This window comes from Calidris pugnax, unplaced genomic scaffold (assembly GCF_001431845.1).
Source record: "Calidris pugnax isolate Ruff unplaced genomic scaffold, ASM143184v1 scaffold255, whole genome shotgun sequence".
Lineage (NCBI taxonomy): Eukaryota > Metazoa > Chordata > Aves > Charadriiformes > Scolopacidae > Calidris > Calidris pugnax.
The window spans coordinates 369,758-381,343 of NW_015091101.1; the positions used below are offsets into that span (position 1 = coordinate 369,758).

Here is an 11,586-nt window from a genome sequence, read left to right on the forward strand (position 1 = left end):
AACATCTGGTTACTGGAGAAAAGATGAGAACGTGGTTCAACTCTTCCTAAAATTGTTAGCGTTTTTCCTTAGGTCCTACAATAAAGGTATTAAAAAACCAAACAAACCCAAAGCAGGGATTAAATTTCCAAGGGAAGGAGGGGCAGATGGCATGAGATGAACCACCTTTGACTGTCCTGTGCTATCTAAGTTGATGGTAACCAGGTGACGTTCCCTCCTGCTGCCCCTGATGGGCTTTACCAGTATTATCATCTCCTGAGGGAGTGGGGGAGGAATGCCCTGCATGTTTTTAGGTTTTTAAACCAGTCCTGTGCCAAATGATCTGCAGAGCCACATCCTTAATCACCATTTCCTGTACCTGCTGCGTATGGAGGCTCTGCAGTCCATGGCTGGAGGCAGATAAAAGGCGGGCACCACGTTCTGTCTGGGGTTTAACTTCCCCACACACCAACGACATCATGGAATAACAGACTGGTTTGGGTGGGAAGGGACCTCAAAGCCCCCCCAGTGCCACCCCCTGCACCAGGTTGCTCCAAGCCCCCTCCAACCTGCCCTTGAACCCCTCCAGGGATGGGGCAGCCACAGCTTCTCTGGCCAACCTGGGCCAGGCTCTCACCACCCTCACACCAAACAAGTTCTTCCCAATATCTAACCTCAATCTCTCCTTTTTCAGCTTAAAACTCTTCCCCCTCCTCCTAGGGCTCCCCTCCCTCATCCAGAGTCCCTCCCCAGCTTTCCTGGAGCCCCCCTTCTTGAGGGACTGGAAGGGGCTCCAAGGTCTCTGCGGAGCCTTCTCTTCTCCAGGCTGAACCCCCCCAACTCTCTCAGCCCCCCCTCCCAGCAGAGGGGCTCCAGCCCTCCCAGCATCTCCGGGGCCTCCTCTGGCCCCGCTCCAACAGCTCCATGTCCTTCTGCTGGTGGTGGCCCCAGAGCTGGAGGCAGCACTGGGGGGTGTCTCCCCAGAGCGGAGCAGAGGGGCAGAATCCCCCCCTGGCCCTGCTGGGAGAGAGCATCCTCCTGGATAGCTCTACACCCCTCAGAGTAGTTCCTGTCTACCAAGCTTTGTGTTTTTCTATAGATCCTGTTTCTTTCAGCCCTTCTTTCAGATCTTGGATATCCTGTTTCACTGGGAGGAATGTGTTAATTTTGACATATTTTGGTTGAATCCTTTGAGCTGGGGATGTCAGTGCCCTTCCCCACACTGTCACAACTGCCTCTTGACTCTGATCTTTGGTTAATCGTCTTGATTTGAGAGGAACTTGTAAGTTTTCTCCATCCACTTTAACCTCAAAAATGAACAAAAGCAATGCTCAAAGGTGAGAGGCTGCACTGGTCAACTCGTCCCTAAACGAGGGACTACCCTGAAATTGCTTCAGCTTTGTCCTTTTTCTGAGTTCCAGGGTGACTGGGATTTCTTTGGTGATGACAGCAGAGGTAGGAGAGGGAAACCACTCCCCTCCGCCCCCCTCTCCCAAAAGAACAACAACAAAAAAGGATTTTTACAGGCAGTGGTTTCACCAGTTTATTGTATATTCTGGTGTCGAACATGGAATTTTGCATGAAGATGTTTTAACTGGCAAACGCGTCCCTCCCCTCCCTTAGAGCAAGTAATTTGAAACATTTGAGAACAGGATAAGTTTAGACATGATCAATGACGGCTGATTTTTGCTGAGCAAAGTGTCCAAGAGCTCATTTATCTGTTAACAGTCCTTAAATTCTTTCATCTCTCCCTATTGCAGCCTTGGACCACGTTACATCTGTGTAATGTCGTGCTGAATTTAACCAACTACAGGTTGCTTTGGGCCAAAGAGTCACCAGGCATTTGCTTCCCCCAATAACGAGCACTTACTGCTGTTGTTTCTCAAGTAGGCAGTGGTCTTGTTTCTCTTAAAATCCTCTTGCAAATAGAGGTGCAGAGTGCCTTTCCACTCTTAAGCTAAAAGACTACCTTTTACCTGGATCTACTTTTGAAAGTATTTGAAGTAGTTTCCAAAGCTTGAGTTCAGCATCGCTTTGGAAAAAACATCTGGTTACTGGAGAAAAGATGAGAACGTGGTTCAACTCTTCCTAAAATCGTTAGTGTTTTTCCTTAGGTCCTATAATAAAGGTATTAAAAAACCAAACAAACCCAAAGCAGGGATTAAATTTCCAAGGGAAGGAGGGGCAGATGGCATGAGATGAACCACTCTTGACTGTCCTGTGCTATCTAAGTTGATGGTAACCAGGTGACGTTCCCTCCTGCTGCCCCTGATGGGCTTTACCAGTATTATCATCTCCTGAGGGAGTGGGGGAGGAATGCCCTGCATGTTTTTAGGTTTTTAAACCAGTCCTGTGCCAAATGATCTGCAGAGCCACATCCTTAATCACCATTTCCTGTACCTGCTGCGTATGGAGGCTCTGCAGTCCATGGCTGGAGGCAGATAAAAGGCGGGCACCACGTTCTGTCTGGGGTTTAACTTCCCCACACACCAACGACATCATGGAATAACAGACTGGTTTGGGTGGGAAGGGACCTCAAAGCCCCCCCAGTGCCACCCCCTGCCCTGGGCAGGGACACCTCCCACCACACCACGTTGCTCCAAGCCCCCTCCAACCTGCCCTTGAACCCCTCCAGGGATGGGGCAGCCACAGCTTCTCTGGCCAACCTGGGCCAGGCTCTCCCCACCCTCACCCCAAACAAGTTCTTCCCCACAGCTCAGCTCCATCTCCCCTCTTGCAGGGTCCAACCCTTCCCCCTCCTCCTAGGGCTCCCCTCCCTCATCCAGAGTCCCTCCCCAGCTTTCCTGGAGCCCCCCTTCTTGAGGGACTGGAAGGGGCTCCAAGGTCTCTGCGGAGCCTTCTCTTCTCCAGGCTGAACCCCCCCAACTCTCTCAGCCCCCCCTCCCAGCAGAGGGGCTCCAGCCCTCCCAGCATCTCTGGGGCCTCCTCTGGTCCCACTCCAACAGTTCCCACCTCTGATGTGGGTCTGACCCACTCTTAGCTGCCAGTGGAGCTTGTCTCCCCACGTAAATCCCTGAAGGCTCCCATCTGGTTTCCAAAGGCTGATGGCATCGCTGCTCTCGTGCTCCTCTGCAGGCCCTGCCCAGTCAGGAATCCTCACGGACCGGGAGGTGGTGAGCCTGTTCCTCCACTTCACCGTCAACCCCAAGCCACGGGTGGAATTCATCGACCGGCCGCGCTGCTGCCTGCGGGGGAAGGAGTGCAGCATCAGCCGATTCCAGCAGGTGGAGAGCCGCTGGGGGTACAGTGGGACTAGTGACAGGATAAGGTCAGCTTCTCTGCTAATTCTGCTGCTGATAGATAAGTGTTTACTGAGCTTTGAGCCTACTCTAGACCTAAACCCACAAGCTTACGTGCCAGACCCCGACTTCCACCAGATAAACTGAGTGTGAACCCTGCAGGGAAAGCGTTTTGCTGGGTGAGAGCATCACTTCATGTGTCACCCTGCATGTGTGGTTGCAGCTCCCACTTCACTTCAGTATTGGCAAAGTTTTCCAGCAAACATGGCCCTCCAGCACGGGACTCTTGGGGGATTATTTCTCCCCTTTTCAAGTGGCTTCCTGCAGCCGTACGGGCACCTGGTGGTTGGAATGACCAGGCAGCTCCTGGCTTCCCCCTGTGCCTGGGAGCATCAGCCCCATGGGGTCAGTTCCCTGCTCTCTTCTGAGTGTAAATGTGCTTTGTTGAAGCCCCTTAATCTTGCCTGTTTGAGGGAGGGATTAGGATAAAATCTTGCTGTGCCTGCTTTTCTGCCGGTCTCTAGTTTGTTTAGGCCTAACCTTGTAGAGGAACAGCAAAGCCCAGCCGTGGTGACAGTGACGTGGAGGTGTGAGGTGGTGAGGCTTTGTGTGGCCAAGCGGTGAGAGCGAGAGGGGAGGTAGTTGGAAAGCCTGGGTTTTGGCCCCATTCGTCTTTGTCTTGGGTGGAAGGGGGACTCGTACAGTTCTTGAAAATTCTCAAGATTTTTCATCAGTGGTCCTCTTGCGTGTTGATAGAGCTGTGGGTTGGATCTTTTGGGCCATCCACCCCCTGACAGGAGATGGTAGTTGGTGGAGTTGATAGCTCCCGACTTTTCCTGCTCTCGGATTGAGTGTTCAGAGACCTTTTGGAGCTTGTATTTATCTTTAAGCTCCACAGCTGTCAGGGTCAGTCTTCATGGAGGCTTGTGTGCGGTCTCAACACTGACTGTCCTTTGGTGGCAGAGCAGGGGCCTCCAACCTCCCCCAGGTGTTTGTTCTTCAAACAGGCAGGACCGAAAATGCTGGTGGGTGGGTGGAGAAGTTCTGTGGGGAGTTTGGCAGGCGCCGAGGCTTCCTGGTGCTGGGAAGATGGAGCTGTCACAGGGCAGTGGGGTGAATGTCCTCCCCCCTGCTGCCGTGGGCCGCCGGGGTTCCTGTCTTCAGGAACTTTGAAGTCTTATTTTCTGCTCTCGGGTAAACCTGGAGCGCAGTTACCCTGCAGCAAATCCTCAGGAGCACATTAATGCTTCCCATCAGTGCTCAGCAGGGAAGTATCTAATGACTTTAAGTGGTCTTTGCTGTGACCTTGCTGGGAAGGTGTGAGGGTGGACACTGCTCTGCAGCCTCTGCCTGGCTGTGGGTTTGGACGCTGACGTTGTACCACCACCTCAAAACCCTTCCTGGGCCTGGGCACTAATGTTCCATGGTGGGACTGTGCAGCTCTGCATTTCACACGAGCAGCCAAAATCCTTGCCAGCCCGTCAGCACAGCCAAAGGTGTGAGCTCCCAAAGGATGGTTTCTGTAAAAGATTTCAGTTATTAGTAAGACTTGCACTAAAACTGTGGTGTGTTTGATTAAACCAGAGGTGTAAAATTCAAGTGAGTGAAGACACTTGTGTGTCGTCCTTGTACTAAACCAGCCAGGGAGTGGCAAGTTGGTCTGACTTTCCTGATCTGTTCCTGCAGGTTCTCAGTAAACAAAAGGATATTTGTAGTTGGGTTTGGATTATACGGATCCATACACGGGCCAACGGATTACCAAGTAAATATACAGGTAATTCTCTCTACTCCATTGAAAATACTCGCTGCTGGGGGGACTGACTTAAACATTTTAGTGAAAACGCAACAAAATCTTGAGTTAGGAGGAACTGCGTTTGTTTAGTAGACAGGGTGGTTGGCAGATGTAGGGAGGGCCAGATGGGGCAGCAGGGATAAGAGGGATTATTGCTTGTGATTTGAAACAACCTCCCGTTCATGCGTCACCGCAGCAGCTCCCCGAGTCCCCTCACAGCCCTGGATGATGCTGTGTGAGGCTGTGACACAGTTTGGGAAGAGGCTGGGCATGTGTTACACCGAGCAGGCCAGTTCTGCCCCACAGGAGCTGCAGCAGCAGTGGGGTGCTGCCAGGGTGCTGGGCTTCTCTCTTGCTCCGGGCTCTACGAACGCAGGGGAGCAGCAGGAGAGAGGAGGAGGCGGTTGCTGTGTCCGTGCTGGGCCTGTGCGGTGCCGTGTGCGGCCTCTTGTCATCATTGTCCCCTTTGGGATGACATAGGACTGAGGGAGACCCAGTTGTCTGAAGTCCATCGTGATCTTCCTCAAAGACTGGGGCGGTTTATCACAGAATCACAGAATCTTCTAGGTTGGAAGGGACCTTCAAGATCATCTTGTCCAACCGTCAACCTCACTGACAAAAATAGACACCCCCACAACAAACAAGGAGCATCACCATCACTAGACCATACCTCCCAGCACTACATCAACCCATCTTTTGAACACCTCCAGGGATGGGGCCTCAACCACCTCCCTGGGCAGCCCATTCCAGTGTCTGAAATCTGCTGTGCCTTGTTCTGGGTGTGTGTGGTAACCCTCATCTGGATGACCTGAGAAGAACCATCCCCAGGAAAGATTCACAGACTGGATTGGGTTGGAAGGGACTTTAAAGATCATCTTGTTCCAACACCTCCCACCATACCAGGTTGCTCCAAGCCCCCTCCAACCTGCCCTTGAACCCCTCCAGGGATGGGGCCTCAACCACCTCCCTGGGCAGCCCGTTCCAATGGCTGAGCCCATTCCAATGTCTGAAATCTGCTGTGCCTTGTTTTGGGTGTGTGTGGTAACCCTCATCTGGATGATCTGCTGTGCCTTGTTCTGGGTGTGTGTGGTAACCCTCATCTGGATGACCTGAGAAGAACCATCCCCAGGAAAGATTCACAGACTGGATTGGGTTGGAAGGGACTTTAAAGATCATCTTGTTCCAACACCTCCCACCATACCAGGTTGCTCCAAGCCCCATCCAGCCTGCCCTTGAACCCCTCCAGGGATGGGGCAGCCACAGCTTCTCTGGCCAACCTGGGCCAGGCTCTCCCCACCCTCACACCAAACAAGTTCTTCCCCACAGCTCAGCTCCATCTCCCCTCTTGCAGGGTCCAACCCTTCCCCCTCCTCCTAGGGCTCCCCTCCCTCAGCCAGAGTCCCTCCCCAGCTTTCCTGGAGCCCCCCTTCTTTAGGGACTGGAAGGGGCTCTGAGGTCTCCCTGGAGCCTTCTCTTCTCCAGGCTGAACCCCCCCAACTCTCTCAGCCCCCCCTCCCAGCAGAGGGGCTCCAGCCCTCCCAACACCATCAGCCTGGCACGGCTGATAAAATGAGCACAGTCTGTCAGCACCTCTTCCTTGCCAGGGTCTCCTGGTGCCCCTCAGCTCTTGGAGGAGAAGGGCAAGCCAAGATCTAAGTGCAGAACGTCACCTGAAGTCCTCTGCCAGGCTTCAGGGGAAGCAGCCAGTGTCCCCAGCTGCCCAGGACCCACGGTTTGGTGTGGTCACAGCAGTGCAGATGGACAGAAGTGACGGGACAGTGTGGTTGTAATGGGGCTGGTCCAACTGTTGGGTCCCTCAGAGTCAGTCTGGTTTGGGGGGACACACCTGCACTGTTCAACCGACGGCGCAGATTGAACGTTACTGTGTGTCTTGCAGATCATCCACACGGACAGTAACACGGTCCTGGGGCAGAACGACACGGGCTTCAGCTGCGACGGGTCATCAAACACTTTCCGGGTCATGTTCAAGGAACCTGTTGAGATTTTACCCAACGTCAACTACACGGCGTGTGCTACTCTGAAGGTACCACCGGGGCGGGGGGGGAGGAGGGAGGTGGATAAAGATGGGTGAAACCAAGACAGGTTCTTGCTCTGTGTTTTTCAAGGCCCACAGTGTCACCTCCAAGGTCTGCTCTGTGGTCCTGCAGTTTGTGGAGCACGTTCACCAGCGTTTAGAGCAGGCTTTTAACTTGTAATTAAGAGGCTACAGCAGTGATGAAGTGATGGGATGTTGGTTTTTGGTGCGTACAGATAAGCTGTCGGTTCTGCGGGTGTGTAACCCAGAGCCCGCCTGCAGTGGCGTAAAAAAGTTGATGTTTAACTGTTGAGATCTGGTTAAACGCAGTGTTACGTTCTGATAGAGACGAGAACTTTGCTCAAAATACCTGAGGTGCAAGAACCAGAAAGCAAAGGGAGGTGCTGGGATCTCCAGAGCTCGTTGCTTTGGGCCAGAGCTCCCGGCGTGGGGCTGGGCAGCGGCGTCCCGCGAGGAGCCATCCCCATCTTCACCTGTCCTTGTTTCTGTGACCATCACAGGGTCCAGATTCCCACTACGGAACCAAAGGACTGCGCAAAGTGATCCATGAGTCACCAACAACGGGAGCCAAAACCTGCTTCACGTTCTGTTACGCGGCGGGGAACAACAACGGCACGTCGGTGGAGGATGGACAAATCCCAGAGATCATCTTCTACACATAGTGCAGCTGCGGAGCCCGCTCGGGACTTTCCTCTTCTCTTCCCCGTGACCTTCCAAACTAAATTTCTGGCTGAGTTTGACCACACCGATTGGAGCCACACTAGCCAAAGGTCTCAGTAAAATCATTTCAAAGCTCATGTTTTTTGCCTTGTGCTAGTGATTCTGCTGCTATCACGTACCAGACTAACTGGTACCCCAGTACCATTCGTAGGTTGTCCGTGGCTAGTCATTTTTCACTTTTACCGATTAATCCTAACTAACAACATGCGTTTTTTTGGACTGTAATGAATGTAGATGCTTTTCCACCGGTCAGAAGCATGGAAACGAGTGGCTCTGGTTGTGGTTATACTGGTTTTGAGGAGATAATCCCTCGGAAAGATGCAGCCCAGGGCTGTGTGGCCCGTCCTCTGCTCTGGCGCGGCGGCGGAGGGGAGAAGGGTTTGGGGCTCGGCCACCCCCTGCCCTGTGTTGTCCCTCCCTCCACCCACTGTGGCTCCTGTGGCAAAAAGTGACACGGAAAGTGGCCTTTTCCCTGAGGCCTGGCTGTTCCAGCACTACAGGGGCTGGAGGGGACACCTCCAAACTCTGGAGAGACTGCAGCCTGCTCTCCCTGCTGGGTGACAATCCCGCACCTCGGGCAGCTGGTGACAGCCATGGGGCAGTGGCTCGGGCTGGGCAGCTTCTTCCCTGTTCCCTCTGCCCCCCCGGGGCCTGGCCCTGCTTCTCCCAAACCCCGGGTGATGTGGGATGAGCCCCGTGCTAATTGTGACCGTGCTAATCAAATCCTTCGCAGCTGGTGCCGGGGTTTGGCAGCTGGAGGGAGGGAGGGACCTGGCCTCACCTGCCCCCCCCTGCCCCCGGGTGTTGCTGCTGTTCTCATGCACGTTTCAATGCATTTTCTCTCTGGTGGTTTCCCTGCTCTCCCAACCCCCCCCGGGGGGGCTCCCCCCCCACTGCCACGGAGGAGGAGAGGTTTGAGGTGCGACCGCCCGTCACCGGCAACGCAGCAGATGGACTGGGATTGATGGAAGAGTTTAGGAAAACAGTAAAGATTTTTCTGTTTGCCTGCCTGTGTTTGCACAGTCGGGCTGCTCGGGCAGGCGCAGGAGGAAGATGGACAACCATCACCTGGCTTTGGGCTCAGTGATCCTGAAGACACCCCGTTCTTACCCCTCGAGGGCCGGTTGCTTTTCCCCAGGAGCAGGTACAGCTTCAGCTGGGCGGGGAAGGTCTGTCCTGCCCGGGAGCAGGTCAAGGCTCGGACTTTGAGCAACAGTTGCTGGTGAAGACAACGAGGCCATTTCCTCCCCTTCCCCTGCAGAGGAAGCTGTGATGAAAGCACCGCTCGGCAGCGCGGCCGGAGCCTTCCCCAGTCGGTGCGGGACTCGCCGGCAGCGCTGGAACTGCCCCAAAACGGAGCTTCCCCTTCACCAACCCCCGCCCCGGGCACAGGGAGCCGCTGCCACTCACCAGGAGTTGGAACTCGCCGTCGTAACTCACCATCTTTAACTGCTGGAAGGCAAAACCTGGTCGTCCCGTGGCTGGAGCGGGTGGCTCGGTGCCCGCTCGCTCTCTGGGGACATGGCATCTCCTCCTCTTCCTCCCCACGGTGGGGTTGGGGCTGCCCTGGTACCTCCATCCCCCGCGCAGCAGAAATCCTGTCAGGAACACCCTGCACCTCCCAACCAGTAGCTGTTAGAGATGTCAATAGTGTGTTAACCTTCTCTAGGAAGACGGTGTAAGATGTGTGTGTTGTCAGCCTGCCCCCAGGTAGGGTGGAGCTAATATGGCCAGTACTAAAAAAAAAAAAAGAAAAGATTAAAAAAAAAAAAAAAAAGAAAATAAGGGTCCATGACTTAGTTATTGAACCTGACTCTGTGCAATGCAAAGGGTGGTGTGAGGTGGATTCACTGACCGGGCAGGCTCCTTCCTCTGCTGGGAGGTGGCCCCGTGGGGTGTAGGTGGCTGCACCCCCCTCTGCCCCCCTGCTCCGGGGCTGGGGGAGCTTCACTACGAGCCCCTGAGGAGCGTCTCGGGGCCTGCGCCTTCCCCGGGGTCTGCTGTGGCTGCCCCATCCCTGGAGGGGTTCAAGGGCAGGTTGGAGGGGGCTTGGAGCAACCTGGTGTGGTGGGAGGTGTCCCTGCCCAGGGCAGGGGGTGGCACTGGGGGGGCTTTGAGGCCCCTTCCCACCCAAACCAGTCTGTGATCTCCCACCTCGGGCCATTGCTGTTCCTGGGTGACAATAGTGGAGATAGTTGGGGTTTGATGGAAGCCCCGGTGGGCGCCTCCGCGCTGCCTCCTCCCAGGGAGCCTCTGGTTTTACTCCTGTTCCGTTTTGCAGATTCCCCCCCCCGCTGCCCCCCTCCTGCCCTCGCCCCACACGCGGCTCTGGGGGCTCCTCCTGTGTGTGGGGGGGGTGAGGCCTCAACCCCAAACTTCACCTGAGCAACTTCTGTTCTTACGGCTTTTACGCAGTTTGATGCAATTCTGGCTTTTGTAGATAGATGAATGTAACTCATTGTTGGACATGCCTGTTCCCCAAGAGTATGAGACATCCTGTTGTACCACGTCACCTTCCGAGCGGAGCTGGGCCCGTCCCTGCTCCCCTGCTGTATTGATGAATGTATCCGACGCTCTCGTTCCGTGTTCACACTCTGCTTTGGGCCAGCTTTGTGATTTGTAAATAGGAAATCAATAAAGACATTCAGGTTGTCTTTATGGAAGTTTCTTCCTGATTTCCAGGGAGCCCCCGGCCGCGGGGTGTCGGAGGGGAGGTGCTGGGGGCTGCGGTGCCCGGGACCAGCTGGGCTCCTCGGGGTCCCTGGAGAGGGTGACTCAAACCCTCTGGGGAACAGGGTTATTATGGAGCCTGGTTTCTCTTGGGGGGAGAGCAGGGGGTGCAGGGTGGGCGTTATCCCCTCCGTGTGTGCTAGCTTTAGCCTGTCATTTTATGACTGACTTTCTTTAACCTTAATCAAAGGGGTTTTGACAATTAATCACGCACTAAAAGCTGCCCTGGCCTTTGTAGGGGTCAGTCTGGGTCTCTGAGAGCTGGGAGGTGGCGTGAGGGGCTGTTCCCCTGCCCGGGCCCTGCAGGGGGGTCCTGGTGTGGGGAGAAGCTGCGGGTGGTGGGGCAGGGACCGGGGCTGGGCTCTCCCTGCCCTTCAGCCCCTGGATCCACCCGGCAAAGCACCTTCTGGGGCTCTGCTCTCACCGAGGAACCGGTGGGGCCGAGTGGGAGCCGCCTGGTGACAGTGACCCCCTGGGCCGGGCTGTGGGACCCCCCACTTCAAGGGGGACAGGGGAGCGTGGGGAGCTCAGCCTTGTCCCACTGCTCTTGCCCCCTCGCCCGGGCCCTGCAGGGAGGTCCTGGTGTGGGGAGAGGCTGCGGATGGTGGGGCAGGGACCGGGGCTGGGGTCTCTCTGCCCTTCAGCCCCTGGATCCACCCGGCAAAGCACCTTCTGGGGCTCTGCTCTCACCGAGGAACCGGTGGGGCCGTGTGGGAGCCGCCTGGTGACAGTGACCCCCTGGGCCGGGCTGTGGAAGCCCCCACTTCACGGGGGACAGGGGAGCGTGGGGAGCAGCGGGGGGGCTCAGCCTTGTCCCACTGCTCTTGCCCCCCGTGTACAGAGTGGTGCCACACTCAAGACACAAGGTCCTGTGGCTGGATCATGCCTGGCCCGTCCCTCCTCCTCCTCTGCCACGAGGCTGAAGGCTCCCCACCTACATCAGGGCCGTGTTCCTTCAGGCTGGAGCCCCGTCAGGCACCCCAGTGTGGGAGCGCTGGGATCCAGTTGGGAATCACCCTCCGGAGTCACCAACTTCCCAACTCATCGGT

At 55.6% G+C, this 11,586-nt stretch overlaps 1 protein-coding gene across 2 annotated transcripts in view; it reads left to right on the forward strand.

Moving 5' to 3' along the window:
- BTBD2 (BTB (POZ) domain containing 2) overlaps positions 1–10,465 on the forward strand; it is a 29,631-nt gene extending 19,166 nt beyond the window's left edge. Inside the window, exons 6-10 of one of the 2 annotated variants that reach the window (XR_001413766.1) lie at positions 3,076–3,268; positions 4,926–5,013; positions 6,929–7,075; positions 7,588–8,951; positions 9,069–10,465. Coding sequence is in view for 1 of the 2 variants with exons in the window: in XM_014957967.1 (XP_014813453.1) it covers positions 3,076–3,268; positions 4,926–5,013; positions 6,929–7,075; positions 7,588–7,749 (590 nt within the window). In the remaining variant the exon portion in view is untranslated. Of the gene's footprint in view, positions 1–3,075; positions 3,269–4,925; positions 5,014–6,928; positions 7,076–7,587 lie in introns of both variants that reach the window. The other variant, XM_014957967.1, reaches the window with a different exon arrangement.
- Positions 10,466–11,586: the final 1,121 nt, after the last annotated feature.